This window comes from Ipomoea triloba, chromosome 8 (genome assembly GCF_003576645.1).
Source record: "Ipomoea triloba cultivar NCNSP0323 chromosome 8, ASM357664v1".
Lineage (NCBI taxonomy): Eukaryota > Viridiplantae > Streptophyta > Magnoliopsida > Solanales > Convolvulaceae > Ipomoea > Ipomoea triloba.
Genome location: NC_044923.1, coordinates 9,177,221 through 9,204,276, shown reverse-complemented (window position 1 = coordinate 9,204,276; position 27,056 = coordinate 9,177,221). Strand labels below are relative to the sequence as shown.

At 37.0% G+C, this 27,056-nt stretch overlaps 1 protein-coding gene across 2 annotated transcripts; it reads right to left on the bottom strand.

Annotated features, from left to right (window-relative positions):
• Positions 1-587: 587 nt before the first annotated feature.
• LOC116027427 (acyl-coenzyme A thioesterase 9, mitochondrial-like) lies at positions 588-22,474 on the bottom strand. Of its 2 annotated transcripts, XM_031269054.1 has the most exons (6): positions 22,358-22,474; positions 21,662-22,228; positions 20,999-21,176; positions 17,946-18,409; positions 16,613-16,741; positions 588-1,059 (listed from the first exon to the last, which is right to left on the bottom strand). In XM_031269054.1, the coding sequence occupies exons 1-6, from the start codon at positions 22,430-22,432 to the stop codon at positions 919-921; spliced, it is 1,554 nt and encodes a 517-aa protein (XP_031124914.1). In that variant the 5' UTR covers positions 22,433-22,474; the 3' UTR covers positions 588-918. The 2 variants fall into 2 exon arrangements, with proteins under 2 accessions (XP_031124914.1, XP_031124913.1); XM_031269053.1 differs by having other exon boundaries at positions 21,662-22,473.
• Between the last annotated feature and the right edge of the window lie 4,582 nt (positions 22,475-27,056).

The following is a 27,056-nucleotide window of genomic DNA, read 5'->3' as shown; positions in this document are numbered from 1 at the left end:
TGATTAATTAGTTTTTTGTGACATTTTATTATTCTAAAACACTAAAATTCAAAAAATTGCTCAAAGTAATTTTTTCAGTCAAATTTTTGAGAAAGTCATTTTGCATGTAATTAGCTAACAACTAATTTACCAAACATGTTTCTACAATCGACTAATACTATCAACTAATAAAATTCACTAATCCAATTAGCTAACAGCTATTTACCAAACATTTCCCATATATTTCTTTCAATTATTAACACTTCTAATTTCACCCCGAACAAATGCCCTCTCCTCCATTCAAAATTAATTGAATCATTCACTAATATCATCTCTGATGTATAATAAAAACTTGCTAAATATTTAGATTCCATCCAAAATAACTAGACTGAAAAAAATATTTTTTACCCTTTCTATATTAATATTGTTTAAATCTCTATACAAAAATACTCCATCCATTAGAACAAGGACAAATGACAGACACGCATGCCACCTTAGTGACTAATTAAGGAGTATTATTATAACTCCATGTTAATTAGAAACAAAAATTACACCTACCCTATACCTTAGGATTAAAATTGCAATTTTCCCTTTGAAAAAAATAAATGTTTACTAAATAAAGGTATGATAACCCCTGATTATACGAGAGCTAGGTTTACAATCAAATCAGGAAATATCCAACTTCCTTGGTGAACAAGTATATTCTACAGCTTTCGAAAAAAAAAAAAAAAAAAAAAAGTCTATTCTACACTAGCTAAACCTGATTTATTCATCTAGGAAAAAATATTCTGTATACATAAATCCGAAAATAATTACTACCATAAAGCCAAATAGCATGAAGGAATTATCCAAATACCCTCATGCAGCAATGATGTCAATGTCCTGCAATGGCTAATAACAGCATTTCTCATACTTTGCAACATGGCACAGTTTTTAACATTAACAACATTTTTCCGCATCCATGCGCTCAATTACACGACGGGCTTCCTCCTCCGTGGCAGGAACAACACTCCGAATCCTCGGACCATTTTCCAGTGCATCTGAGCAGACAGAGAATGTGAAGTAGAACTTGTTTGATACCTTGGAATCATTGCACAAGAAACAGACCTCATCAATAATATTCATTTCAAAGCAAGCTCCATATGGCAGCTTAGAGAAGAAACAATGTCCAAATTGATTAGTATTTGGTGCAATCAACAACATAATCAGATGAAATATAGGACTCCATTTGTCAGTAATGTGATAACTTAGCATATTGTTATGTCAAGTAACACAGTGGGGGTCATTTGCTTGGAGGGGAGACGAGGGTCAATTGTTATACCATGGACCAGGGTCCATCTTGCATTATGGACCTTAGTCCAAAAATTGTGTCTGCAGTTGACATATTTTGTACTTGCAATAACAGTTTATATGCCTGTAAATAAATTGAAGCCTTGAAAGCACATATTATGTGTCTGCAGTTAACATACCATGTGTCTATAGTTACATGCTATGTGTCTATAGTTAACATGCTATTATGTGTCTGCAGTTAACATATTATGTGTTTGCAGTTAACATATCATGTGTCTGTAGTTACCATGCTAAGTGTCTATAGTTAACATGTTATTATGTGTCTCCAGTTAACATATCATGTGTCTGTATTTATCATGTTATGTATTTGTAGTTAACATGTGTCTTCAATTTATTTACAGGCACATAAACTGTTAACTGCAAGTACAGAATATGTCAATTGCAAACATATAAAGTGATGGTTATTTTGGACTAGGGTCCACAATCCTAGTCCATGGTATAATTTGCCAACGGGTTAAGGTGGGCGTCACGATCCCCCTTATGTTACAATACAATGTCCCTCATTTAGTAGGTTCCCAAAAGATTAGGATTGCATCTCCATCTCACATGCGTGGGAGGGATGGGAGAATGTTGCTGGAAATGCATCCCACCCAAAAGGGAGCAGCATGACTATACATCTATGCCCCTAAACCCACTACCTCTTAATACATTCACTACTACCCTTAACTTGGTCCTTATCCTATGGGATTGACATTTGTAATTAAGTTAATATCAAAAATGATCCTCCAACTATTAGAGTAGTGATAGTTTTAGTTCAAAACTTTTAAATCGACCAAAAGTATATCACTAAATCAAATTATAGTTTACTCCCTTGCATGTGGAAGCAACTTGGGCACACAAATTGCATTTGATTGACACAACTAGATGCCAAGAAAAAAAATGAAGAATTTTCTAGTGAATAAAATTTCATAGGTGAAGTTAGAAGCTCTAGATCCATCTTTTCATAAGTTTCTGATGCATTCATTGGGAAAACATACCAACGACGCATTCATTGGGAAAACATACCAACGACGCAGGGCATGTTTGCTCATTATGACTTAGGGATGGCAATTATACCCGCACCCTATGGGTTGACAAAATAGAGGTTTAACACAGAAAATTAGAGGCTAGTATTTACTGACCAGAACTGAAAAATGATGGAAAACAGATGTTTCTGAGTTCTGAAATAACAAATCTATTTTATATCTTCATTAGCTAGCTGATACATCTATATATACATGAGAAAATAGACAAGTTTCCTGAAATTCTGCACTATTTACTGCTGCCTAACATTTCTGCTACCTAACATTTCTGCTGCCTAACTTTGCTGCTGTTAACTTTACTGCCTAACTTTGCTACTGTTTATTTTACTGCTGCCTAACACATAATAATTATAATAATCTCAACAATCAGAAATATACTACACATTTTGCTGCTGCATTGACATCCCCCTTCAAATTGATGAAGGTAAGTCTATCAACATCAATTTGCTATTGAGAAACTTGTGTCTTTGGCGTGTTAGAGCCTTTGTAAAAACATCAGCTACTTGAAGATCAGTAGTAAGATGAGGTAGAGTGATAACACCTCGAGTAAACGCCTCCCGGATGTAATGACAGTCGACTTCAATGTGCTTTGTGCGTTCATGATACACTGGATTTGCAGCAATTTGAATAGCACTGGTATTATCACCATGAAGTGGAGTAGGATCACTTGAAGGAAATCCAAGTTCAGAAAGAAGACCACGTAACCACACAATCTCTAAACACGCAGCAGACATAGCTCTATACTCGGCCTCTGTAGAGGATTTAGAGACACTCTCTTGCTTCTTACACTTCCAAGAAATCAAGGCATCCCCAAGAAAAACGCACCATCTTGTGATAGATTTCCTAGTATCTGGACAGCCAGCCCAATCTGCATCACTATAAGCTGTCAAATGAAGAGCTGATTGTTTGGGAAAAAACAACCCACGAGTAGGTGACCCAATTAGATATCGAACTATGCGACGAACTGCCGCAAGATGGAGATGTCGAGGTGAGTGCATGAATTTACTGACGATATGAACAGCATAGGAGATATCGGGCCTTGTAATTGTTAGAGAGATAAGACTACCAACAAGTTGCCTATACAAAAAAGGATTGGGCAAAGGTTCGCCCTCATCTTTCCGGTATTTCACATTGACCTCCATTGGTGTATCAACAGCAGTAGCATCCTGTAAACCAACCATCCGAATGAGATCTTGAATGTATTTATGTTGGTTTAGGAGGAAACCATGATCTTCATAGTGAACTTCCAGCCCTAAAAAATATGTTAGATGCCCAAGATCTTTCATTTTAAATGTACCGGACAACATATTTTGAAGCTTAGTAATCAGCCCATTGTCATTACCAGTGATGATAATATCATCAACATATACTAAGAGAAAGACCATACCAGTGGTTGTCTTGTGAAAGAAGAGTGAGGAATCATATTGACTCTGTGTGAAGGAAAAGGTAAGAAGAGTGTCGCGAAACTTCTCAAACCAGGCCCTAGGTGCCTGTTTTAAACCATACAAGGAACGTCTTAACTTGCAAACCTCATGTGGAGCTATCATTGGCATACCAGGTGGAAGCTTCATGTAGATCTCTTCCTTAAGATCCCCATTTAAGAAGGCATTTTTTACATCCATCTGATGTAAAACCCAAGATTGAGAGGAAGCAATAGCAAGTATGGTTCTCACTGTGGTCATCTTAGCAACTGGTGCAAATGTTTCTTCGTAGTCGAGACCATATTCTTGTTTATTCCCAAGAGCAACCAATCGAGCTTTATATCTATCCAAGGAGCCATCAGACTTGAGTTTCACAGTATAAACCCACTTGCTACCAATGGGCTTAACATTTTGGGGACACGAAACAATGTCCCAAGTATGATTTTCTTCAAGTGCTTGAAGTTCTTCTTCCATTGCTTGTTGCCAACACTTATGTTCCATTGCCTTTTTATAACAAGTGGGGATAGAGATAGAAGATAACACAGTAGACATAGCCACAGGGGTTGAAAAACCATACCTTTCAACTGGTTTGTGAGGTCTAGAGCTTCTACGAAGAGGAGTGGGATTACTGGAACTTGGTGGAACAGAATCAGTTGTCGCAGGTTGATGCGAAGAAGCCATAGTGAGACCTGTAGGAGGATCAGAAGCAGGAGGGGTGCGTCTATGATAAACACAACCAGGTTTAAACCGATGTACAGGTGTTGGTGATGCAGAGAAATACGGTAAAGTAGATAGAGAAGGAAGTTCTGAAGTCTGTTGGGTGCTAAAAAAGGACTGGTGTTCAAAAAAATGACATTCCTAGAGACACGAGTTCGACGGGCATGAGGATCATAGCAAAGAAATCCTTTTTGGGTTCTAGCATAACCTAAGAAAGCACACTTAACAGATTGAGCAGTAAGTTTATTCCTCTCATGTGCAGGAAGGTGCACAAAACAAACACATCCAAAAACATGCAGATTGGAATAATTTGGTGCATGCCCAAATAAATAAAAATAAGGGGAATTATTGTTCAAGTTGGGAGATGGTAATCTATTAATTAAATAAACTGCAATAGCTAAAGCTTCACACCAAAATTTAGAAGGAACACAAGACTCAATTAGAAGAGTTCTAACAACATCAAGAAGATGACGGTTCTTTCTTTCAGCCACACCATTTTGTTGTGGAGTGAAAGGACAAGAACGCTGAGAAATGATCCCATGACTTTGAAGAAAGAATTGAAACTCATTTGACATATATTCCCCTCCCGAATCAGATGGCAAGATTCTGATTTTAGCAGAAAACTGTGTTTCAATTGAAGCAAGAAAGACCTTGAACACAGAGAAAACCTCACTCTTAGTCCTAAGAAAATATACCTAAGTAAAACGAGTGAAATCATCAATAAATGTAACAAAGTATTTGTAATGTTCATGAGAGATTACAGGTGCAATACCCCATACATTAGTATGCACGAGTTCAAAAGGTTTGGTGGTATGGGTTTGATGCANCTTTGGCGTGTTAGAGCCTTTGTAAAAACATCAGCTACTTGAAGATCAGTAGTAAGATGAGGTAGAGTGATAACACCTCGAGTAAACGCCTCCCGGATGTAATGACAGTCGACTTCAATGTGCTTTGTGCGTTCATGATACACTGGATTTGCAGCAATTTGAATAGCACTGGTATTATCACCATGAAGTGGAGTAGGATCACTTGAAGGAAATCCAAGTTCAGAAAGAAGACCACGTAACCACACAATCTCTAAACACGCAGCAGACATAGCTCTATACTCGGCCTCTGTAGAGGATTTAGAGACACTCTCTTGCTTCTTACACTTCCAAGAAATCAAGGCATCCCCAAGAAAAACGCACCATCTTGTGATAGATTTCCTAGTATCTGGACAGCCAGCCCAATCTGCATCACTATAAGCTGTCAAATGAAGAGCTGATTGTTTGGGAAAAAACAACCCACGAGTAGGTGACCCAATTAGATATCGAACTATGCGACGAACTGCCGCAAGATGGAGATGTCGAGGTGAGTGCATGAATTTACTGACGATATGAACAGCATAGGAGATATCGGGCCTTGTAATTGTTAGAGAGATAAGACTACCAACAAGTTGCCTATACAAAAAAGGATTGGGCAAAGGTTCGCCCTCATCTTTCCGGTATTTCACATTGACCTCCATTGGTGTATCAACAGCAGTAGCATCCTGTAAACCAACCATCCGAATGAGATCTTGAATGTATTTATGTTGGTTTAGGAGGAAACCATGATCTTCATAGTGAACTTCCAGCCCTAAAAAATATGTTAGATGCCCAAGATCTTTCATTTTAAATGTACCGGACAACATATTTTGAAGCTTAGTAATCAGCCCATTGTCATTACCAGTGATGATAATATCATCAACATATACTAAGAGAAAGACCATACCAGTGGTTGTCTTGTGAAAGAAGAGTGAGGAATCATATTGACTCTGTGTGAAGGAAAAGGTAAGAAGAGTGTCGCGAAACTTCTCAAACCAGGCCCTAGGTGCCTGTTTTAAACCATACAAGGAACGTCTTAACTTGCAAACCTCATGTGGAGCTATCATTGGCATACCAGGTGGAAGCTTCATGTAGATCTCTTCCTTAAGATCCCCATTTAAGAAGGCATTTTTTACATCCATCTGATGTAAAACCCAAGATTGAGAGGAAGCAATAGCAAGTATGGTTCTCACTGTGGTCATCTTAGCAACTGGTGCAAATGTTTCTTCGTAGTCGAGACCATATTCTTGTTTATTCCCAAGAGCAACCAATCGAGCTTTATATCTATCCAAGGAGCCATCAGACTTGAGTTTCACAGTATAAACCCACTTGCTACCAATGGGCTTAACATTTTGGGGACACGAAACAATGTCCCAAGTATGATTTTCTTCAAGTGCTTGAAGTTCTTCTTCCATTGCTTGTTGCCAACACTTATGTTCCATTGCCTTTTTATAACAAGTGGGGATAGAGATAGAAGATAACACAGTAGACATAGCCACAGGGGTTGAAAAACCATACCTTTCAACTGGTTTGTGAGGTCTAGAGCTTCTACGAAGAGGAGTGGGATTACTGGAACTTGGTGGAACAGAATCAGTTGTCGCAGGTTGATGCGAAGAAGCCATAGTGAGACCTGTAGGAGGATCAGAAGCAGGAGGGGTGCGTCTATGATAAACACAACCAGGTTTAAACCGATGTACAGGTGTTGGTGATGCAGAGAAATACGGTAAAGTAGATAGAGAAGGAAGTTCTGAAGTCTGTTGGGTGCTAAAAAAGGACTGGTGTTCAAAAAAATGACATTCCTAGAGACACGAGTTCGACGGGCATGAGGATCATAGCAAAGAAATCCTTTTTGGGTTCTAGCATAACCTAAGAAAGCACACTTAACAGATTGAGCAGTAAGTTTATTCCTCTCATGTGCAGGAAGGTGCACAAAACAAACACATCCAAAAACATGCAGATTGGAATAATTTGGTGCATGCCCAAATAAATAAAAATAAGGGGAATTATTGTTCAAGTTGGGAGATGGTAATCTATTAATTAAATAAACTGCAATAGCTAAAGCTTCACACCAAAATTTAGAAGGAACACAAGACTCAATTAGAAGAGTTCTAACAACATCAAGAAGATGACGGTTCTTTCTTTCAGCCACACCATTTTGTTGTGGAGTGAAAGGACAAGAACGCTGAGAAATGATCCCATGACTTTGAAGAAAGAATTGAAACTCATTTGACATATATTCCCCTCCCGAATCAGATGGCAAGATTCTGATTTTAGCAGAAAACTGTGTTTCAATTGAAGCAAGAAAGACCTTGAACACAGAGAAAACCTCACTCTTAGTCCTAAGAAAATATACCTAAGTAAAACGAGTGAAATCATCAATAAATGTAACAAAGTATTTGTAATGTTCATGAGAGATTACAGGTGCAATACCCCATACATTAGTATGCACGAGTTCAAAAGGTTTGGTGGTATGGGTTTGATGAGTATGCACGAGTTCAAAAGGTTTGGTGGTATGGGTTTGATGCAATGGAAAAGGAAGAAAAGGTTTGGTGGTATGGGTTTGATGCAATGGAAAAGGAAGAGTTTTGCTTTTGCCAAGTTTACAGGATGCACAATCAACAACATCATTATTAGAAAAAAAAATTTTATTCCCAAGTAAACCAGATTTAAGCAAGATTCGAAGTACATGAGAATTAGGATGTCCTAAACGTCTATGCCACACCTGATTATTATTTTGGACAGCATTACAAGCAACATAATTTGACACTGGAGGAGGAGACAAAAACAAGGGAAAAAGACGTCCCACTTTAGGCCCCTTCGCGATCATTTTCCCGGACACTTGATCCTGCACAAAACAACCAGATTTTGAAAATTGAACGGTGCAGTTACTATCAACTAATTGTCCGACAGATATAAGATTAGTAGACAACTTAGGAGACACAAAAACATTATTTAAAGAAGCTAAAATATCACCAATGGCTGTGATAGGTAAGGAATTTCCATCTGCTGTATGAATCTGAAGATCTCCACTATACTTTTGAACATTTTTTAAAGGCAAGGCAGTGTTGGTCATGTGATGGGAAGCACCAGAATCAAAATACCAAGGCTTAGAATCAGAAGTATTGTTACCTGAAAAACCAAAAGCTGATAGGGCAGAAACTATCATTTGTTGGACCATTTCAGGGGTAATCGTAGACTGACCAGCATTGGAGACACTAGAGGGACCAACCGAGACATTGTAGGCAGTTTCATGTTTCTTCGGAGGCCGAATGGAACAGTCTTTGATGATATGCCCTGCTTTCTTACAATAATTGCAGAATTTTTTAGTACAATTATTGGCAAAGTGACCAAAATTCTTGCAACTATAACACTGGACATTAGTCATATCTCTGCCTCCGTTAGATCTCCTTTGGGCAGCGTAGGCAACATGAATTGGAGCAGAATTTTGAGCTTTCTACTCCAAGACAACCAGTGTAGTGAGCCGTTGTTCTTCCCTGAGAAGCTCTCCTACACAAATATTCATTGAAGGAACTAACTGTCTATTCATCAGGTTAGACCTGATTGTTTCAAACTCCCCCCTTAACTTCATTAAAAACTGATCACGCTTGCTGGTTTCATGGATATTTTGTACAGCAACTAGTCCTTCAGAAGGAACATTTGCATACACAATATCAGTATATTCAGTCCAAAGAGTTTCAAATGAAGAATAAAACTCTTGGATTGACATACTCCCTTGACTGAGTTGGCTCAACTCAAGCTCCAATTGAAACCTTCGTGCTGAGTTGCTTTGGTTGTAGACGTTCTTCAAGTAATCCCACATTCCTCTAGAGGTCTTATAAGGCTTGAGACTGAGAAGTATGGAGGGTTCCACACTTCCAAGAATCCAGGACATAATCTGAGCATCCTTCACCTCCCATTTTGCATATTTCTCCTTCTCCTTTTCTTTGTCAGGTGCAAAATCACTGATATGACTCCATAGTTCCTTTCCCTTGACAAAGAGCTCAAATGGGAATGCCCAGGCAGAATAATTTTTGCCATTAAATCGAACAAAAAAAATTTCTGATCTTTCTAAAGACATGATTCAATCAGAAAACAAGAATAGATCCAAGAAAACAGAACCAAGAACTAAGAGAATAGGTCCAAGAAACTATGATAGCAAGATACAAGTGATACAAGAACAAGAATACTATGATCTTGGAGCAAGACAAGGAACAAGACACAAAGATTATCTCAGGATTTTGGCTCTGATACCATGACAAAATAGAGGTTTAACACAGAAAATTAGAGGCTAGTATTTACTGACCAGAACTGAAAAATGATGGAAAACAGATGTTTCTGAGTTCTGAAATAACAAATCTATTTTATATCTTCATTAGCTAGCTGATACATCTATATATACATGAGAAAATAGACAAGTTTCCTGAAATTCTGCACTATTTACTGTTGCCTAACATTTCTGCTACCTAACATTTCTGCTGCCTAACTTTGCTGCTGTTAACTTTACTGCCTAACTTTGCTACTGTTTATTTTACTGCTGCCTAACACATAATAATTATAATAATCTCAACAATCAGAAATATACTACACATTTTGCTGCTGCATTGACATGGGTTACCCGCATCCCCGCCCCTACGGGTTTTAAAATACCCGCACATTTTGGGTAATGGATGCGGGGATGGGGGGAATTTTGTAAACTCGCGCGGGTATGGGGGCGGGAGCGGGGGGAGGTATCCCCGCACCCGCACCCACACTTATATATATAATATATATATATATATATATATATATAGACACACACACTTGTATTATAGTATTCATTTATTATAGAAGTTTATGTATATTTTATAATTAAAAATGAATAATGAATTAAACTTCTTTATGAGCTAGTGCCTCAAGGATTCAATTGAATTATCATCTCATTGTCTTATTTATTTGTTTATGAAAATTGAAAAGGAACAACATAATAACATAATGAGCAAACACTTATAGAACTTATACTACCAACACAATTTTAGTTTCAATTAAAGACTAACATCATTGGCACTTATTAAATTTTAGAGTTATGTTCAAACTTATAAAAAGAATCCATGCGATAATTAGAATTGTAGTATAAAATTTTTATTAGATTTAAGTGTAATATTAATTAGAGTTGCGGGTTAGGTTTTACCCGCACCCGCAAAATCCCCACGGGGGCGGGGATGGGGTAGGAATTTCATTACCTGCGCGGGTGCGGGTGCGGGGAGTGGGTTGGGAATGTGGGTGCGGGGGCGGGTGATATATCCCCCGCACCCACCCCGCCCCATTGCCATCCCTTGGGCAGCTCATAAGCCAATTCCATAAGCTATTTATATTAGTTTTTGAATTCCTTATTGTTATAATTTCTCTATTTTTATGCTTGTTACTGTTTATTACTGTTGCTCTTTTTAGTATTTAAAGCTTAGGATTTAAACGTTTTTTTTCATCAGACAATTGTGATTTGAATTAATGAAATCTGGGAGAGGGAGAACTCCAAAACTTCTTCAACTTTGCTTTTTTATTTTTATTTTGACAATATCAATCATAGGTAGAAAAAGCTCTAAATCTTCCCCCATTCCCCCGGCTAGGCCCTCCAGCCCTGTACATCGCCCAGTGACGCGTCCCCAGGCCCCTAATCACGCAACAAATTTGGTATCAAAGCTTGACGTCATGAGCGAGCACGCCTCAGCCGAATCAGTCCAAGCTCTACAAGCTGCTGTCCCAGCTAAGCAAACCGAGCAGGGTGAGATCCGACAGATGCTCCGGCAGCTGCTAGCCGGGAAAGGACCAGCAATTGACGACTCCGGCAGCCAGAACGGGAGTTATCCTCCGCCCGAGGAGGCGCATGCAGCAGGGTCGCCGGACACCCCTTCAGCGACGGCGCCGAAGTTCGCCCGGTTGGAGTTCCCACGCTTTGATGGGCGAGAGGATCCGTCGGGCTGGCTCCATTGTTGCGAGCAATTCTTCAAAGCGTAGAACACCCCGATTAGGGATTTCGCGAGCTTGGCTACGTTTCATCTTATCGGTGTGGCGCAAACGTGGCATCTTCGCCTAGAGTTGGAGGATCCAGCCATGTCGTGGCAGCAGTTCAAGCAAAGATGCTACCTTCACTTTGGCCCTGGTTTTCGGGGAAACGCCCTCGGCATGCTCGCCAGCATCCGCCAACATGGCCGACCGGTGGAGGAATACTCCGACGAGTTTCAAGAGACTCTCGGCCGCACCACAACGGTTCGCCAAGACCAGGAGGTAGACCTCTACACTGCGAGCCTCGATGAATGGCTACGCATCGACGTCGAGAACGTGCATCCTCTCAACCTGGATGTCGCGATGAATCTGGCCCGATCCTTTTCCCGCATGCAACATTGGTTTTCGCCCTGAGGAGCGGCTAACCCTTATTTTTCCCCTTCGTCTTTCGCAGGTGTTTCGTACCAGTCCCAGTCACAGCAGTCCGCACCTCACGCTCCGTGGCGTGGGCAGTCATAGTCGTCGGCGACCTCTGTCGCGAGTTCGGCTGGTAGCCCCTCCCTCGCGCCGCCGCCCAGGCCGACGACCTCCCAGTCGCGTTTCGCCAGAGGACCGAGAGGTGTTGGTCCATCGAGCAGCCCGCCTCCTGAGCACCGCCTTCCCCGAAGCGAGTACCAGCGAGCAGCCCGCCAATGGGCTCTGCTTCCACTGTGACGAGCGGTGGACTCCAGCACATAATTGCCGACACCTGTTCTTGTTGGTGATTGACGACACTGCGCCTCCTTCTGATGATGGTGCCCTTTTCGTTCCAGAGCAATCGGCGTTGGACCAACCAGATTTGGAGTGGCCAGAGATCTCCCTACACGCGATAACTGGAACGGGAAACGGCAACGCTATGCGTGTGAACCTGCTGTTGAATAATCGACCAATCACTGCTTTAATTGATTCTGGGAGTACCCACAATTTTCTACGGCTAAGCGATTGGGGTTAATTATTCGCAGCTGTCCGTTTTTACCGGTGGCGGTGGCAAATGGTGAAAGAGTCACTGGACTTGGAATTTGCGAGGATGTCCAACTTCAGAAAGACTCAAATTATTTCCCTGTTAATTTATTTGTTATTCCATTAGTAGGTTTCGAAACTGTATTAGGGGTGAATTGGCTCCGCACGTTGGGTGCGATTCTGTGGGATTTTACCGCTTTAACTATGACCTTTACGTATGGTGGCCGGCCCGTAACGTGGCAAGGGGACCAAGTCCCCTCCGGTCGTTTGCTCAATACCATACAACCCCAAGTGCACATTTCCAATGTCTTGGAACACGCCCTGACCGATTACTCTGACCTGTTTCAAGAACCGACAATGCTACCGCCCAAGCGCCAATGCGATCACCGCATTACGTTGGTTACGGGCGAGGACCCAGTGGCCGTTCGACCTTATCGCTACCCCCAGGCGCAAAAAGATGAAATCGAGCGCCAATGTGAATCAATGCTGGCCCTTGGCATTATTCGACCCAGCCAGTAGCCTTATTCTTCACCAGTGTTGTTAGTGCTGAAGCAGGACCGCACTTGGCGTTTCTGTATCGACTACCGCGAACTTAACGCCAAAACGGTGAAGGACAAGTTCCCTATTCCGGTCATTGACGAGCCGTTAGATGAATTACACGGGACACGTTTTTTCACGAAGTTGGATTTACGATCCAGGTACCACCAAATCCGGATGCATTCCGACGACATCGAGAAAACAGCCTTCCGGACACATCACGGGCATTTTGAATTCCTAGTGATGCCATTCGGTCTTTGCAACGCTCCATCTACCTTCCAGGCGTTGATGAAGGAGGTTTTTCGTTCGGTCCTTCGTAAGTTTGTTTTAGGTTTTTTTTATGATATTTTGATTTATAGCAGGTCATAGGCGGAACATATTTCTCACGTCAGGACAGTTTTTAACCTTTTGCACCAACATAATTTGTTGGTCAAACGTTCAAAGTGTTCATTTGGAGAAGATAGAGTTTGTTATCTCGGCCACGTTATAAATGCGGATGGCGTGTCTATGGACCTAAAGGTCCAAAATGTTCTGGACTGGCCACAACCCCAATCTGTAAAGGGCCTACGGGGTTTTCTAGGTCTCGCAAGGTTCTACCCTAAGTTTATCAAGGATTTTGGTCTGATTGCGGCCCCCTTAACTTCCCTACTCCGGAAGCACAGTTTCCTATGGACGGACGAGGCCACCTCAGCGTTCCAAAAACTTAAAGTTGCCCTTACTACGGCCCCTGTATTGCAGCTTTCGGACTTTTCAAAGTCGTTCGTCGTCGAATGTGATGCTTCGGGTGTTGGGGTCGATGCCGTCCTGCACCAAGACAATCACCCGGTGGCCTTCTTCAGTCGACAACTCGCCGCTCGACATCAGAAACTCGCTTCTTATGAACAGGAACTGATTGGGTTATCTCAAGCTATTCGCCATTGGAGGCACTATTTATGGGGTCTCCATTTCACCGTGCGGACGGACCATTATAGCCTAAAATTCTTGTTGCAACAATGCCTCACGACGTCGCCCAACATCATTGGATTAGTAAACTCTTGGGCTATGACTTCGAAGTCGAGTTTCGTGCGGGTAAACTTAATACCGTAGCGGACGCGCTGTCTCGTCGGGATGAGGAATCTCCTACTCTCATGGCACTTTCGGCCCCGGTTTCGCCACTCCTCAATTCCATCCGGAGTGAACTCGCGGCTTCCAATGCCGCTCGCACATTAATGGACAAAATTCGGGATGGGACTAAAGGACCGCACTGGCTGTTGGATGGCAGTCTGATCCGTTATAAAGGTAGGCTTTTTATTCTTCCACAATCTCCGCTAATTCCTATTATCATTTCAGGCTTTCACGACACTTCGCACGAGGGAGCCCAGAAGACAATATTTCGCCTTTCCCGTGAATTTTTCTGGAGTGGAATGCGTAGTGGTGTTCGCGAGTTCGTGAGGAACTGCCCCACTTGTCAACGTTGCAAATGGGAAAACTTACATCCCGCAGGCCTACTCCAGCCATTACCAATTCCATCGCTTGTCTGGAACGACATCTCGATCGACTTCATTGAAGGCTTGGCCGAAGGTCCACAACAAATCGGTTATCTTCTCCGTGGTCGACCGTCTTTCCAAGTCGGCACACTTTATCCCCATTGGCCACCCCTATACCGCGGCTTCGGTTGCGAGTGTGTTTTTTGCCAATGTAGACAAGCTTCACGGCATCCCGAGAACCATTGTAAGTGATCGGGACGTGACTTTCACGAGCTCTTTTTGGAAGGAATTGTTCCGCCTCAGCAGGACTACCTTGTCGTTTTCCTCGTCTTATCACCCGCAGTCGGACGGTCAAACCGAAGTGACTAACCCACAATTGCCATATACCTGCGCTGTTTGGTCAGTGATTGCCCGTGTAAGTGGATTGAATATCTCCCTTGGGCTGAATATTGCTACAACACCTCTTACCACTCGGCTCTCCGGACTACCCCATTTCGCGTTGTCTACGGCCGCGACCCTCCGCGTCTCTTATCCTATGAACGTGGAGCGTCCAAACTTGACGCTATTGATGTTGCTCTTTAGGATCGAGATTCGTTATTGGCATTAGTTCGTGATCATCTCCGGGCTGCTCAGACACGTATGACTAAGTGTTACAACAGAACGCACCGCCATGTTGAGTTCTCTGTAGGTCAGTGGGTTTGGCTTCGTCTCCATCCCTATCGCCAGCTCTTTGTCAATCGTCGAGTGTTCCACAAGCTATCGCCGAAGTTTTTTGGTCCCTTCTACGTCACTAAACGCGTGGGGACTGTTGCATACCAGCTTGCGCTTCCCCCCTCGAGTCGAATCCACGATGTTTTTCATGTATCCCTATTGAAGCCTTACCAGGACACCCCCCGGCTTCCGCCCCCGAACTTCACCCGCTACACGATGGGAGGGTTTTACTGCGACCCAGGAACGTGACTAAGTCTCGGCTGAACCGCGGTGTCCGAGAAGTCTTAGTCCTTTGGGCCGGCGCTGGTCCTAAAGATGCTTCCTGGGAGCGCTTGGATAGCTTTAGGTTGCTGTCTCCCGACTTCAAGCTTGAGGACAAGCTTGTTGACTGGGGTGTGATGATGCATTCATTGGGAAAACATACCAACGACGCAGGGCAGCTCATAAGCCAATTCCATAAGCTATTTATATTAGTTTTTGAGTTACCATTTATTACTGTTGCTCTTTTTAGTATTTAAAGCTTAGGATTTAAAGGTTTTTTTCATCAGACAATTATGATTTGAATTAATGAAATCTGGGAGAGGGAGAACTCCAAAACTTCTTCAACTTTGCTTTCTTATTTTTATTTTGACAATATCAATCATAGGTAGAAAAAGCTCTAAATCTTCCCCCATTCCCCCGGCTAGGCCCTCCAGCCCTGTACATCGCCCAGTGACGCGTCCCCAGGCCCCTAATCACGCAACAGTTTCCTATTCTTTCTGACTTCCTATGTTCTTTAGGTTCATAATTTATATATTCTTTATTGATTTTAGTTCTCATAAAGTTTTCTAAATTTTTGTTTGTTTAAATAAAGAGTAAGAATTCAAATTTTAGTATTTAGCAGCATAGAATATTCATTGTCGGAAGAGCAAATACCAATTTTGGTCCCACGACTACTGTTTTAGTGCCAAAATTCATCGCGCCGGTCACCCATCCGTTTAAAACGTGCCGAAATCTAAAATTTTTGAAGGTATTTTCTTCCTTTTCAACTCAATATCCCAATTTGAGCATGAATAAAGAGATTTAAGCCCTAAGATCGATCACAGTTCACAATTCTCCTCCTCAAATTAAGGTAAAATGAGGAGAAAAACTGCGAATTTTGATCGATTTTAGGACTTAAATCCATTTATTCATACTCAAATTAAGATATAAAGTTGAAAATGATGAAAATGACCGGCACGATAAATTTTGGCACTAAAACAATAGTCGTGGATGAAAATTGGTACTAAAACAATAGTCGTGGGACCAAAATTGGTAGAAATGAAACATGTGGACCAAAATTGTCATTTTGCTAATAGTCGTGGGACCAAAATTGGTATTTGCTGTTGTCGGAATGATATTCTATTGTCTTTATTATTTGTTGACCATGCACATTTGCGTATATTAGTAGTTTCATAAAATCCACAATAGATAGTCCACCTAAGCCAACAGATTAGTAACTGGAGTAAGCCAACAGATTATTGTGCTCACTTTCATAAAATCCACAATAGATAGTCCACCTAAGCCAACAGATTAGTAACTGGAGTAAGCCAACAGATTATTGTGCTCACCTCACTGGACCGCAGTTCGGGTCTTGTAACATGAGCTACAACCTCCACATTAATGAAAGGCTGAGAAGGGTTCTCCAGTTCTGTGTACAAAACACATGATTTGAAGCGAAGGAAATTTCCAACATCTACCTGCACCGGAATATTAATTGTTAAAAATCAAACATACAATAGAAACTCCTCTCATATCATAGATTCACAAAGCCTAACAATCCTTCTGCCCCCTTTAAAAAAAAAAAAAAATTGGTTGTTAAAACCTAAGCAAATGGAAAGATATATCACCAAGCATGAAGCATGTGCTTTGCATGCACTGTGGAATTTCCTCTATATCTACTACAAACCTCAGGTTATACTGTTACTGTTATCTTTGACACTTTATAAGTGCCAGAATAGTTGGTCGCTAAAGACTCTAACTGATGAGACCTGAAATCAATGTACTTTGACAAAGAATGTTGGTTCAGAAAGATTCCATGCAAAATGCTTAAAAGGATCCAACCGTCTTCAGGTATAATCAGTTATTTGTTTATTAGAAATTTTACTTTCTTGCCTAACTCCCCTTTAGCTAAACCATATTTCAAAAACTCCAATCTGACCTTGGAATCTTAACTGCTATAAGAATCCAAAAAGAAACCAAACTATAAGCACACAATATCATAAACCAATATTTTCTTCATTCAAAATACATAAAATCAACTCGCACAGGTAAATGAGGAAACTATGCAGCTTTTCAGTTAATGAAAACAGTGCATCATGCTTTGGTGGAAGAAGATTAAACTTAGCAGTAAAATTCATTCAAAATTACCCAAACAGGAAGCAGATGTGAAAAACTGGAGATCTCTTGTTCAAGGCAAACAAAACATTTCAACTTGACAAGATATCTATTAGGTAGAATAGAACGTAAAAATTTATCCCCTTGATTCTATTTTGCATTTAGGCTTTACGAACAGGATTTCCTTTTGGAGTATCTACAGTCTAGAATCTTCAAGTACTAAAATAAGATGTTAAATCAAAGGGCTTTCCTAAGTTTCTATCATGCATTACAGCATCTCCAAAGGATTAAAAATAACTTTCTGCTGTAAAACATCTTGTTAATTCTTTTGGCCTCTAGATAAATCAGGGGACTGTCCATGTTTACATAAAAGAATTATGTATTATCAAATATAATCATGGCATGAATGACCAACTAGATGCTTTATCCCATGCCCCTCTTTTAAGAGTGATCCCTCTAATTTTAATTGAAAATGGTGCTTCATAACTTTTGGCGAAAGTGAAAAGCATAGCATCTTTGCATTGCGTTCAAAACAATATATTTGAAAGATATTGGTCATCCACTTACAGGTTTTAAGAAATCAATATGATCAACTTCTTTGAAGCAAGGTGCACTCCCTGCAAATGCATAAGCTGTTGCATAGGCCAGCTCAAAAGCTCTTCTCATCAAAAAGCCTCCAAATATACGACCATGGATGTTCCTTTGCTGTGGTTGGCAAATCAAGGAATTCTGGAGGCAGGTATCCTGAATCAGAATACTATCCCTGTCTGCCAAAGCTGGCATGTCACAAAAGACTCTGCCCTCGGCCAACAATTCATTAAGCCTATTTACTTCATCAATATCAACTTTCTTTTTCTGTTCCCCTCTTGATGATTTCTTCCTCATTTTGTTTCTTTCTTCAGCTTCACTCCAAAGCAACTTTTCATCTTCAGTTTCTGGTGAAATCTGGTTGACTGGAGCTGATTTTCCAGTAACAGAGTCACGAGCCACAAAAGTGAAGTTTGCAGTAAGAGCCAAAGAGTCTGAAGTATCTGTAACATACAGTTACAGTTAGAAATCACAACCAATATGAACAGATCATGATTCAAATGTATTGAAGGCAAAGTTTTGAGAATGTTACCAGCATATTCAAGGGAATATCTTGTTTTAAAGACACTGCACTTTGTAGCCAGTTATTAGATAAGAGTTCAAAGTAACAATTTTTAGGTTTGTTGAAAAGGATGCATGGTGCAGAATGTCTGGAAATGAATGGGAGAAATCAGAAGTTCTGCAGGCTCAATCAATTAACAATCTGTTATCATGTTTAGGCTTAAATATATTGTTTTATTTTATTTTTCACTTTCATTTTATTTTATAAAGTATTTAGAGTTGATGATTTTGGGGCAGCTTCAAACCTCCAAACTTTGATAAGTTTGATAAGTTTCACTGACTGTCTGGAGCATGTTTTTTATTAGATCCTCAAGTTGGAATTATTTCAATAGTAATTGAGCTAAAAAGAGTTGAAATGAGAAAGAGAATGCATAGAGCCAACCCAGATTGGATCAATGCAGTGTTTATTCAAGTTTAAGTTGAAGTCAGTTACTTCATGTCCTAGAATTAGTTTGTAGGAAGTCTCAAATCTATGAATATTTCTGTAATGTTATTAGTATTTTGAATAATGCATTGAGTTCTGGAGTGTCATTTAAGAATGGTGCTTGTGATGCTTTAATGTAAACTTACTTTAGGACTTTAGGTGCAATTCTACTATAAAGAAGATGCCATACAATAGTTCTTAAATGCATAAGCAAGTTAGTTAGGTGTAAGAGAACATTCTTTTGGGCATTCATAATGAGAATCCTGATGCATTCGTGGGAAAGGCGTATCATAGACGTAGAGGAAGACAAAGACCAAGCAGCTAAGCTATTTATAGTCTTTTTTCCTATTTATTTTCCTTCTGTTAATTTTGTTATTTTCAATCTCCTAATTTCAAGGAAATGAACGTTAAGTTTACGTTAGGCCTTAGGTATTTATTGGTTAGGAAAATTCTGAATAAGCATCAAGTTGTAATTTGAATTTCTAAGTGTTAATGACATTGGAGAGAGGAAGATCTCTTAAACTCTTCACCTTAGCCTTCTTGTTCTTTGTTTTCTCCCTTACAACTGCAATCATAGGGAAGACGAGACCCTCGGTTTCGACTCATCGCCCAGTGACGCATTCCCAGGTTCCCGAGCCCACAACAATCCCCTCCTATTTTAATTAGATAAGAGAGATTTCATTGCAGGAGTAAATAATCTCAGTTTAGTAACTATTCCTCCTACTTGAATTGGAATATAACTATTCCTATTTATTTAAATACCATCCTACAGTATTATTTCGAGCACTGATTCTGTATCTGCTTAGAACGTAGGAGTCTCTGGGCAATAAAGCATCTTATCATCTTATGCAGTCATATAGAACTGAGTTAAGGAGTAGAAGTTATATATTGTAGCTTGTTTACTGTATCTTTTATGTTCCGTGTATATTCACAATCAGTTCTTCAATTTCTATTTTCCTCCGGCTAGTTCCTCATGAATGAAATTCCCCATTTCTTCTATTTCTCCCTACAAGCTCTCTTGTTCATGTGTTTACTACTTTACTTGGTTCAATTCATTACAAATACTTGCATTGCCTTCCTTTTCTTCCTTATTTTACTTGTCTGTCTTTGCTACCTCGGTTATTGTCATAAGCCTAATGGTAAGATTTGAAGGAAACTTAGTCCACAGAGAATACAAAGCAAGCATTACAAAGAGGAGTATATTATCAAATAGAAAGACAATATATAAGCCATAGCTTCTATGACTTGTTAAAAACAACATAAAGAAAAATAGAAGTCATAGGCTTGTAGCTTCTTGGAAAGAGACATCTTTGCCAGTGAATTGGAAGTTTTTACTATAAAAAGGACCAAAAAACAGATGCATATGGCCAAAGCAACTATGGATTTTTCTGCAAACCCCATAAAATCCGGTTCTTTAGAAAATACAAAATAGAATTAAAATAAAATTACCACAAATATGTTAAATGTTTTCACAACAGCAAAACAATCTGGAGTTAAAATGGCAGTGTCTATGTGTTTACTAACCTTCTGTTTCTGCTATGTGAAAAGAAAACTATGTCCCTTGTTTCAGGGCTCGTATATTTACAAGATTATAAAAAATCTACACATCTATACAACTCAGGACAATAGTGTCAGGATGCAACTATATTGACAAATGAACTCACAAACAGGGATTTCTAAATCACACAATAATGCTCCAAGTCTATAAAACAAGACATAGCACACATCAAAGGAAGTTTACTATAACACCTAGGACTGTTGAAATAGAAGCGCTCATGGTAATCTCCTCAGATCTTATATAATTACTATTACTACATTCTGCTAGTAGCAACTTTTTGACGTTTGAGTAGGAGAGTATGAGACACAAGATAACATCAAAGCATTGCTTTAGGTAGTTAGTTTAACGAAAAAATAAGTTCATTTATAAGCATGAGAAAATTCATATTCCATGAACCAGCACACAATCACAGAGAAATGGGGAATAAACATTATAAAATCATGAGCTGTTGAGATATACAATGTACATTGTCGCTTTTCTGATACATACCTGGTGAGGGCTGAATCACTTTCAATTGAATCTCCATGGATGACCTCCCAACCCAAGTAACAGCCCCCTCAATTTTCAAATCCAAATCGATGCGAATTGGTTTCTTCAAAACCATCTTGTCAACAGAGGCAGTAACTAGCAATAATGGCCTAGTTGCAATATCATTATCTGAGCAGTGCTGGATTGCAGAGAGATATAAGAATGCTAAGAGACTTTTCGAACCATGTGAAGTAATTATATCAATATGGAAAAAGCGGGTGACAATAAGCACATGCAGTAATGTTACATTCTCAGAATGAATGCTCCATCTGCCACAAGCTCACTTCAATGATCAACCCTTTTCCCCCCAAGAAGGAAATTAAGGTATATCCGTACAGTATGTCACAGACATGAGAAATTTCTACCAATCACAATAACAGAATGGAAATGTAATCAACAATCAAACACAATAATAGGCTGGCAAGAATTCATTAAAAGTCTGAAAAAACTCTAGTAACTAAAACATAAACATCCCAAGAACAATACACATTGTGAAATAGAATTTGAAATCCATTTGAAAACAGAGTAGAATATTTTATTAGAAATCCAACAATAAATAAAAAAGTACTCCGTATATGTCATTACACAAAAATGTAGCAAAAGCATCAGTCTCAGACTTTGTACCTTATAAGATATTGTTCCAGCCAAAGCATCAAGGTCTTCGACCAATCTTCCCATCCTCATCATATTCCAGGGGTTTCTATACTGTTCTCTCAGAGCATAATCAGTGGAGAATTTGTAGGATACACTGGTCCTGCTCATTCCAGGTGTCTTTGTCATCAGTTCACTCTGGGGAGGGGCATCAACGGTGGCATTAGAAAGTGCCTCAAAAACGCTCGATCTTGCTTCCCATAAGGCATTTGTCACAGGGGAATAATACATTCCAGGCCACAAATTGGTCGGCTTTCGAATTGAAGAACCTGCGTCTAATGAGTCCTCAGATGAAACAATTGGCATCGAATCACCGGATGAAGAAGGTCCCTTCGGGGAGCTTGAAAATCGTCTTAATTGCGAAATATGGGAAACAATTTGGCCACAAAATGCAGCCGTAAAAATGGATTCTGCTTTCTTGGACGAACAGAGGGAGTGGGTTGGAGAAAGTTCATAGCTCTGGGGTTTTGAAGATGAAACAAACCAATTGAAGTTTCTTGAAACTTGATCGCAAGATGAGATTTTTGCGATGGTTCTTCGCTGTTTAGATGGATTGAAAATATGGGCATTGGTTAATTTGTTTGGGGAGGGAAGAGTTTGGGTTGATTCTTGAATGAGAAAGTGGGAAACAAGTGTGTGAAGAGAGGACACCGATTCATATATTCTCACCTTGAAATCAATGGAGGATGTCGATGGTGGTTTCGATAGATATTGAGAGAACGGAGGTGCTCGTCGAGGTTTCATGGAGTCGGAAGGAAAACGCACCTAATTTGCGACTAAGTGTTTTTCTGCGAAATATGGCACTCCCATAGTCCCACTGTCACCTTCTAAATAGATGAATCAAGATGGCCTGTTTGGTTGGATGTAGTTTGGGAGGAACTGCAATTCATTGAATTGCAATTCAGTGAATTTCAATTCGGTGGAGAGGAGGGGCAATTTGTTGGTGTAAAGACAATTTTGCCCCTCCTCCCATACCTTTTGTCTTTTCTTTTTTTTTAAATTTATTTATAAATTTGAAATAATAATAATAATTATTATTATTATTATTATTTTAAAAGAATTATTATTATTATTATTTTGAATGAATTATTATTATTATACTTATTATTAATTTTTGAAAGAATTATTATTATTATTATTATTATATTATTATTATTATTACTATTACTACTACTAGTATTTTCGCCCGTGCGTTGCACGGAATGGATTTGTTATAATATTTAAAAAATATTTGGATCAATATACAATTATATATATTATAACATCGAATATTATATAGCGCAATTGATGAAATTGATTGGATCGATTATGTTTTCTGATGTTTTCCTTTGAATTAGAACAAATAATTGTCCAATTACCCGGGCGTGGATAAATTTTTTTTATTATATATTGAGATAATAAAAATAAAGATGAAATTATAAAAAATTCTAATATTGAACGTGTACATTTATTTGATTATAAGATTAGTATAAAAATATTACTCAATTAATTGAATAATATATGACTTGTTTGTCTAAAATTATCTTAAAAAGATCTATAAGTAATATGACTTATATAATTATATTATGACTTATATAATTATATTATTACTAAAATAAATATGAGAAAATGAGAAATAAATTAATTGTAATTATTATAAAAATAAATTCAACGACCAATGCTTAAATTAATTATCATAATAATTATTAGGCAATTATTATTAGTCAATTACACTAATATATGTGTAATTATACTTTTATACTTTAAGTATATTCATTTTGCCCATATTGCATTTAGTTTTATCTTCCTCCTCCATATTTGAATGAATTAATTTTGATTATTATAAAAATCTAACAACCCATGTTCAATTAATTTTTTTAAAGTTTAAATAACTTAGAGTTTTCAAAAGGAAAGTATAATTAACTATTAAAGTTTTTAAATAATTTTCAGTCAATTAGTAATATCCTTTTCTTTTCCCGATAAATGATTTTACTTTTATTAATAGTGTTGATACGTGAGTATACATATTATCAATTTATAGATATTAGTTAATTTCTATTTTACATTTTCTTAACAAATAAGCTTTATTAATTATTTGACCAATAAAATATTTCATTAATTGACTACAAAAGTTTAGGCGGGGAATGAAATAGGAGGATTTTACTTTTATATATAGTATAGAATATAGATTACGATCTTTTTATATTTTAAATCAATTAGTAATATCATTTTTCTCGGAATAATGGTCAAATAAACTACTGAACTACACACAAAACTGCAATTAGGCCATCGAACTCAAAAAGAATGCAATTGGATTCCTGAACTATATAAACTCATGCAATTAAGTACAAATTGACATGTTTAAAAAAAAAAAGAGTCCAAATTGACCTGTTTACCTACAATTGTGATGACATGGTGGTTACTAATTTTAAAATAAACTTTTTAAATAATTTTAATTAAAATAATTAAATAATAATAATAATAATAAAATTTAAAAAAAAAACAGACGTCTCCGGTAGTTCTTCTATTTTTTTAATTTTTTTTTTAATTATTAGTGCCGATTGTTATGTGTAAATTAATATCAGGCAACCTTATNCCCGTGCGTTGCACGGAATGGATTTGTTATAATATTTAAAGAATATTTGGATCAATATACAATTATATATATTATAACATCGAATATTATATAGCGCAATTGATGAAATTGATTGGATCGATTATGTTTTCTGATGTTTTCCTTTGAATTAGAACAAAAAATTGTCCAATTACTCGAACGTGGATAAATTTTTTTTATTATATATTGAGATAATAAAAATAAAGATGAAATTATAAAAAAATATAATATTGAACGTGTACATTTATTTGATTATAAGATTAGTNATTATTAGTGCCGATTGTTATGTGTAAATTAATATCAGGCAACCTTATCTAGGAAAAATGAAAAGAATTACGTAGTAATATTTACCTAATTTTCATTCTATTTTTAATTGATGATGTAGAATATTATTATTGAAATATTTCCGTTTCATTTTTAATTTCCGTTCCTTTTATAATTTATCTTTAATATTGTTTATAATATGCCTTTATTATTTATGATGTAGAATGTTTTCCTTTTTTAATTAAATTGCAATGATATGACCATTTCCTTTTTCATTTTAGTTAATTATGGATATTTTTTTTATTTACAGTCAATTATTAATATTCATTTCCTTTTATATATTCAATCAATTAGTAACATCAGATTCATTTTTAGTTGATTTTTTTTATTTTCAGTTAATTAGTCAATTAGAATAATAGATCCACGGGTATTTTTACCTAATTTCTGTTCTATTTTTAATTAATGATGTAGAATATTATTATTGAAATATTTTCATTCTATTTTTAATTTACCTTTACTATTGTTTAAAATTTAAAATATGTCTTTACTGTTCTTATGTTTTTATATATAGTATAGATTAATACTATGCTAATTATGACGTCCATGTATTATGAATAAGTATGGTAATTAAGGAGTATATATTATAACTAAAAAATAATGTATATTTTAATTTCGTTTAATTATGGACGTAATATGTGTATGTTTAATTTTCTTTAATTTTATCCGTAATATATATGTGTATGTTTAATTTTCTTTAATTATGTCCGTAATATGTGTACCATTAATTTCTTTAATTGATTAGATAAAATTATGGCAAGTATAAAAAACCGTTTAATAAAAGTATAATGTTTGAACTAATTTCTCAATGACCATAATTATTAAGATTTTATTCCAAAGTAACCATTAGCATGATTTTAGATGTGTAATAATCTGTGAATTGAAATAATTTACATAATTGTATGGACGTAATAATATGTGAATTAGCATAATAATACGTGAACTGAAATAATTATCATAATTTTGTTAATCTCCTCTAATTATGGATGTAATATGTGTATTATGAATTTCGTTAACTGATTTGATAAAATTTATATTACGAACAACAATATTAATTCATTAGTTGTCATAATTTTTAAGATTTTATTCAAAAGTAATCAAATGAAATGCACGGGTAATTGACATTATCTGAAGTAAAAATATATAAAATTATCGTAAGAATGAAATCTCTATGTTTAATGACCAAAATAAATTTAGATGTTAAATATAGTGTAATTAACACGGATTATATAGATGGTAAATAGTATATGGTAATTACCTATATAGATTAACATATTAAACGGATTAACATATGGAACAATGTTATAAAAAAAGGAAGGAAGCCTTTTAGATAAAATATATTAGGAAGAATATCAATTAAATAAAATATCATAGGAATTTCTCAATTCTATATTTATAATTACCTTTATAAACAGATTTAATAGGAAAATTTAGTTACAAACTTATATTAAGAGTTATGGATTATTATTATTATTATATTATTATTATTATTAGGAAAATTATATTAAGAATTTTAGATTATTATTACTACGGAGTATTATATTATTATTATTATTATTATTATTATTATTATTATTATATTAACATAATGGATTTTAAANTATTCATTTTCCCCATATTGCATTTAGTTTTATCTTCCTCCTCCATATTTGAATGAATTAATTTTGATTATTATAAAAATCTAACAACCCATGTTCAATTAATTTTTTTAAAGTTTAAATAACTTAGAGTTTTCAAAAGGAAAGTATAATTAACTATTAAAGTTTTTAAATAATTTTCAGTCAATTAGTAATATCCTTTTCTTTTCCCGATAAATGATTTTACTTTTATTAATAGTGTTGATACGTGAGTATACATATTATCAATTTATAGATATTAGTTAATTTCTATTTTACATTTTCTTAACAAATAAGCTTTATTAATTATTTGACCAATAAAATATTTCATTAATTGACTACAAAAGTTTAGGCGGGGAATGAAATAGGAGGATTTTACTTTTATATATAGTATAGAATATAGATTACGATCTTTTTATATTTTAAATCAATTAGTAATATCATTTTTCGCGGAATAATGGTCAAATAAACTACTGAACTACACACAAAACTGCANCAAAATTGGCCTAGCTACTTGAAACCTTATCAGCAAAAATTAAAGCATATTGAGCTGTTAAAATCAAACTAAATCACAGTACTACAAAATACTTTATGAAATGCAGACTACACCATAAGGATCTCCAACATGCAGANAATTAGGCCATCGAACTCAAAAAGAATGCAATTGGATTCCTGAACTATATAAACTCATGCAATTAAGTACAAATTGACATGTTTTCAAAAAAAAAAGAAGAAGTCCAAATTGACCTGTTTACCTACAATTGTGATGACATGGTAGTTACTAATTTTAAAATAAACTTTTTAAATAATTTTAATTAAAATAATTAAATAATAATAA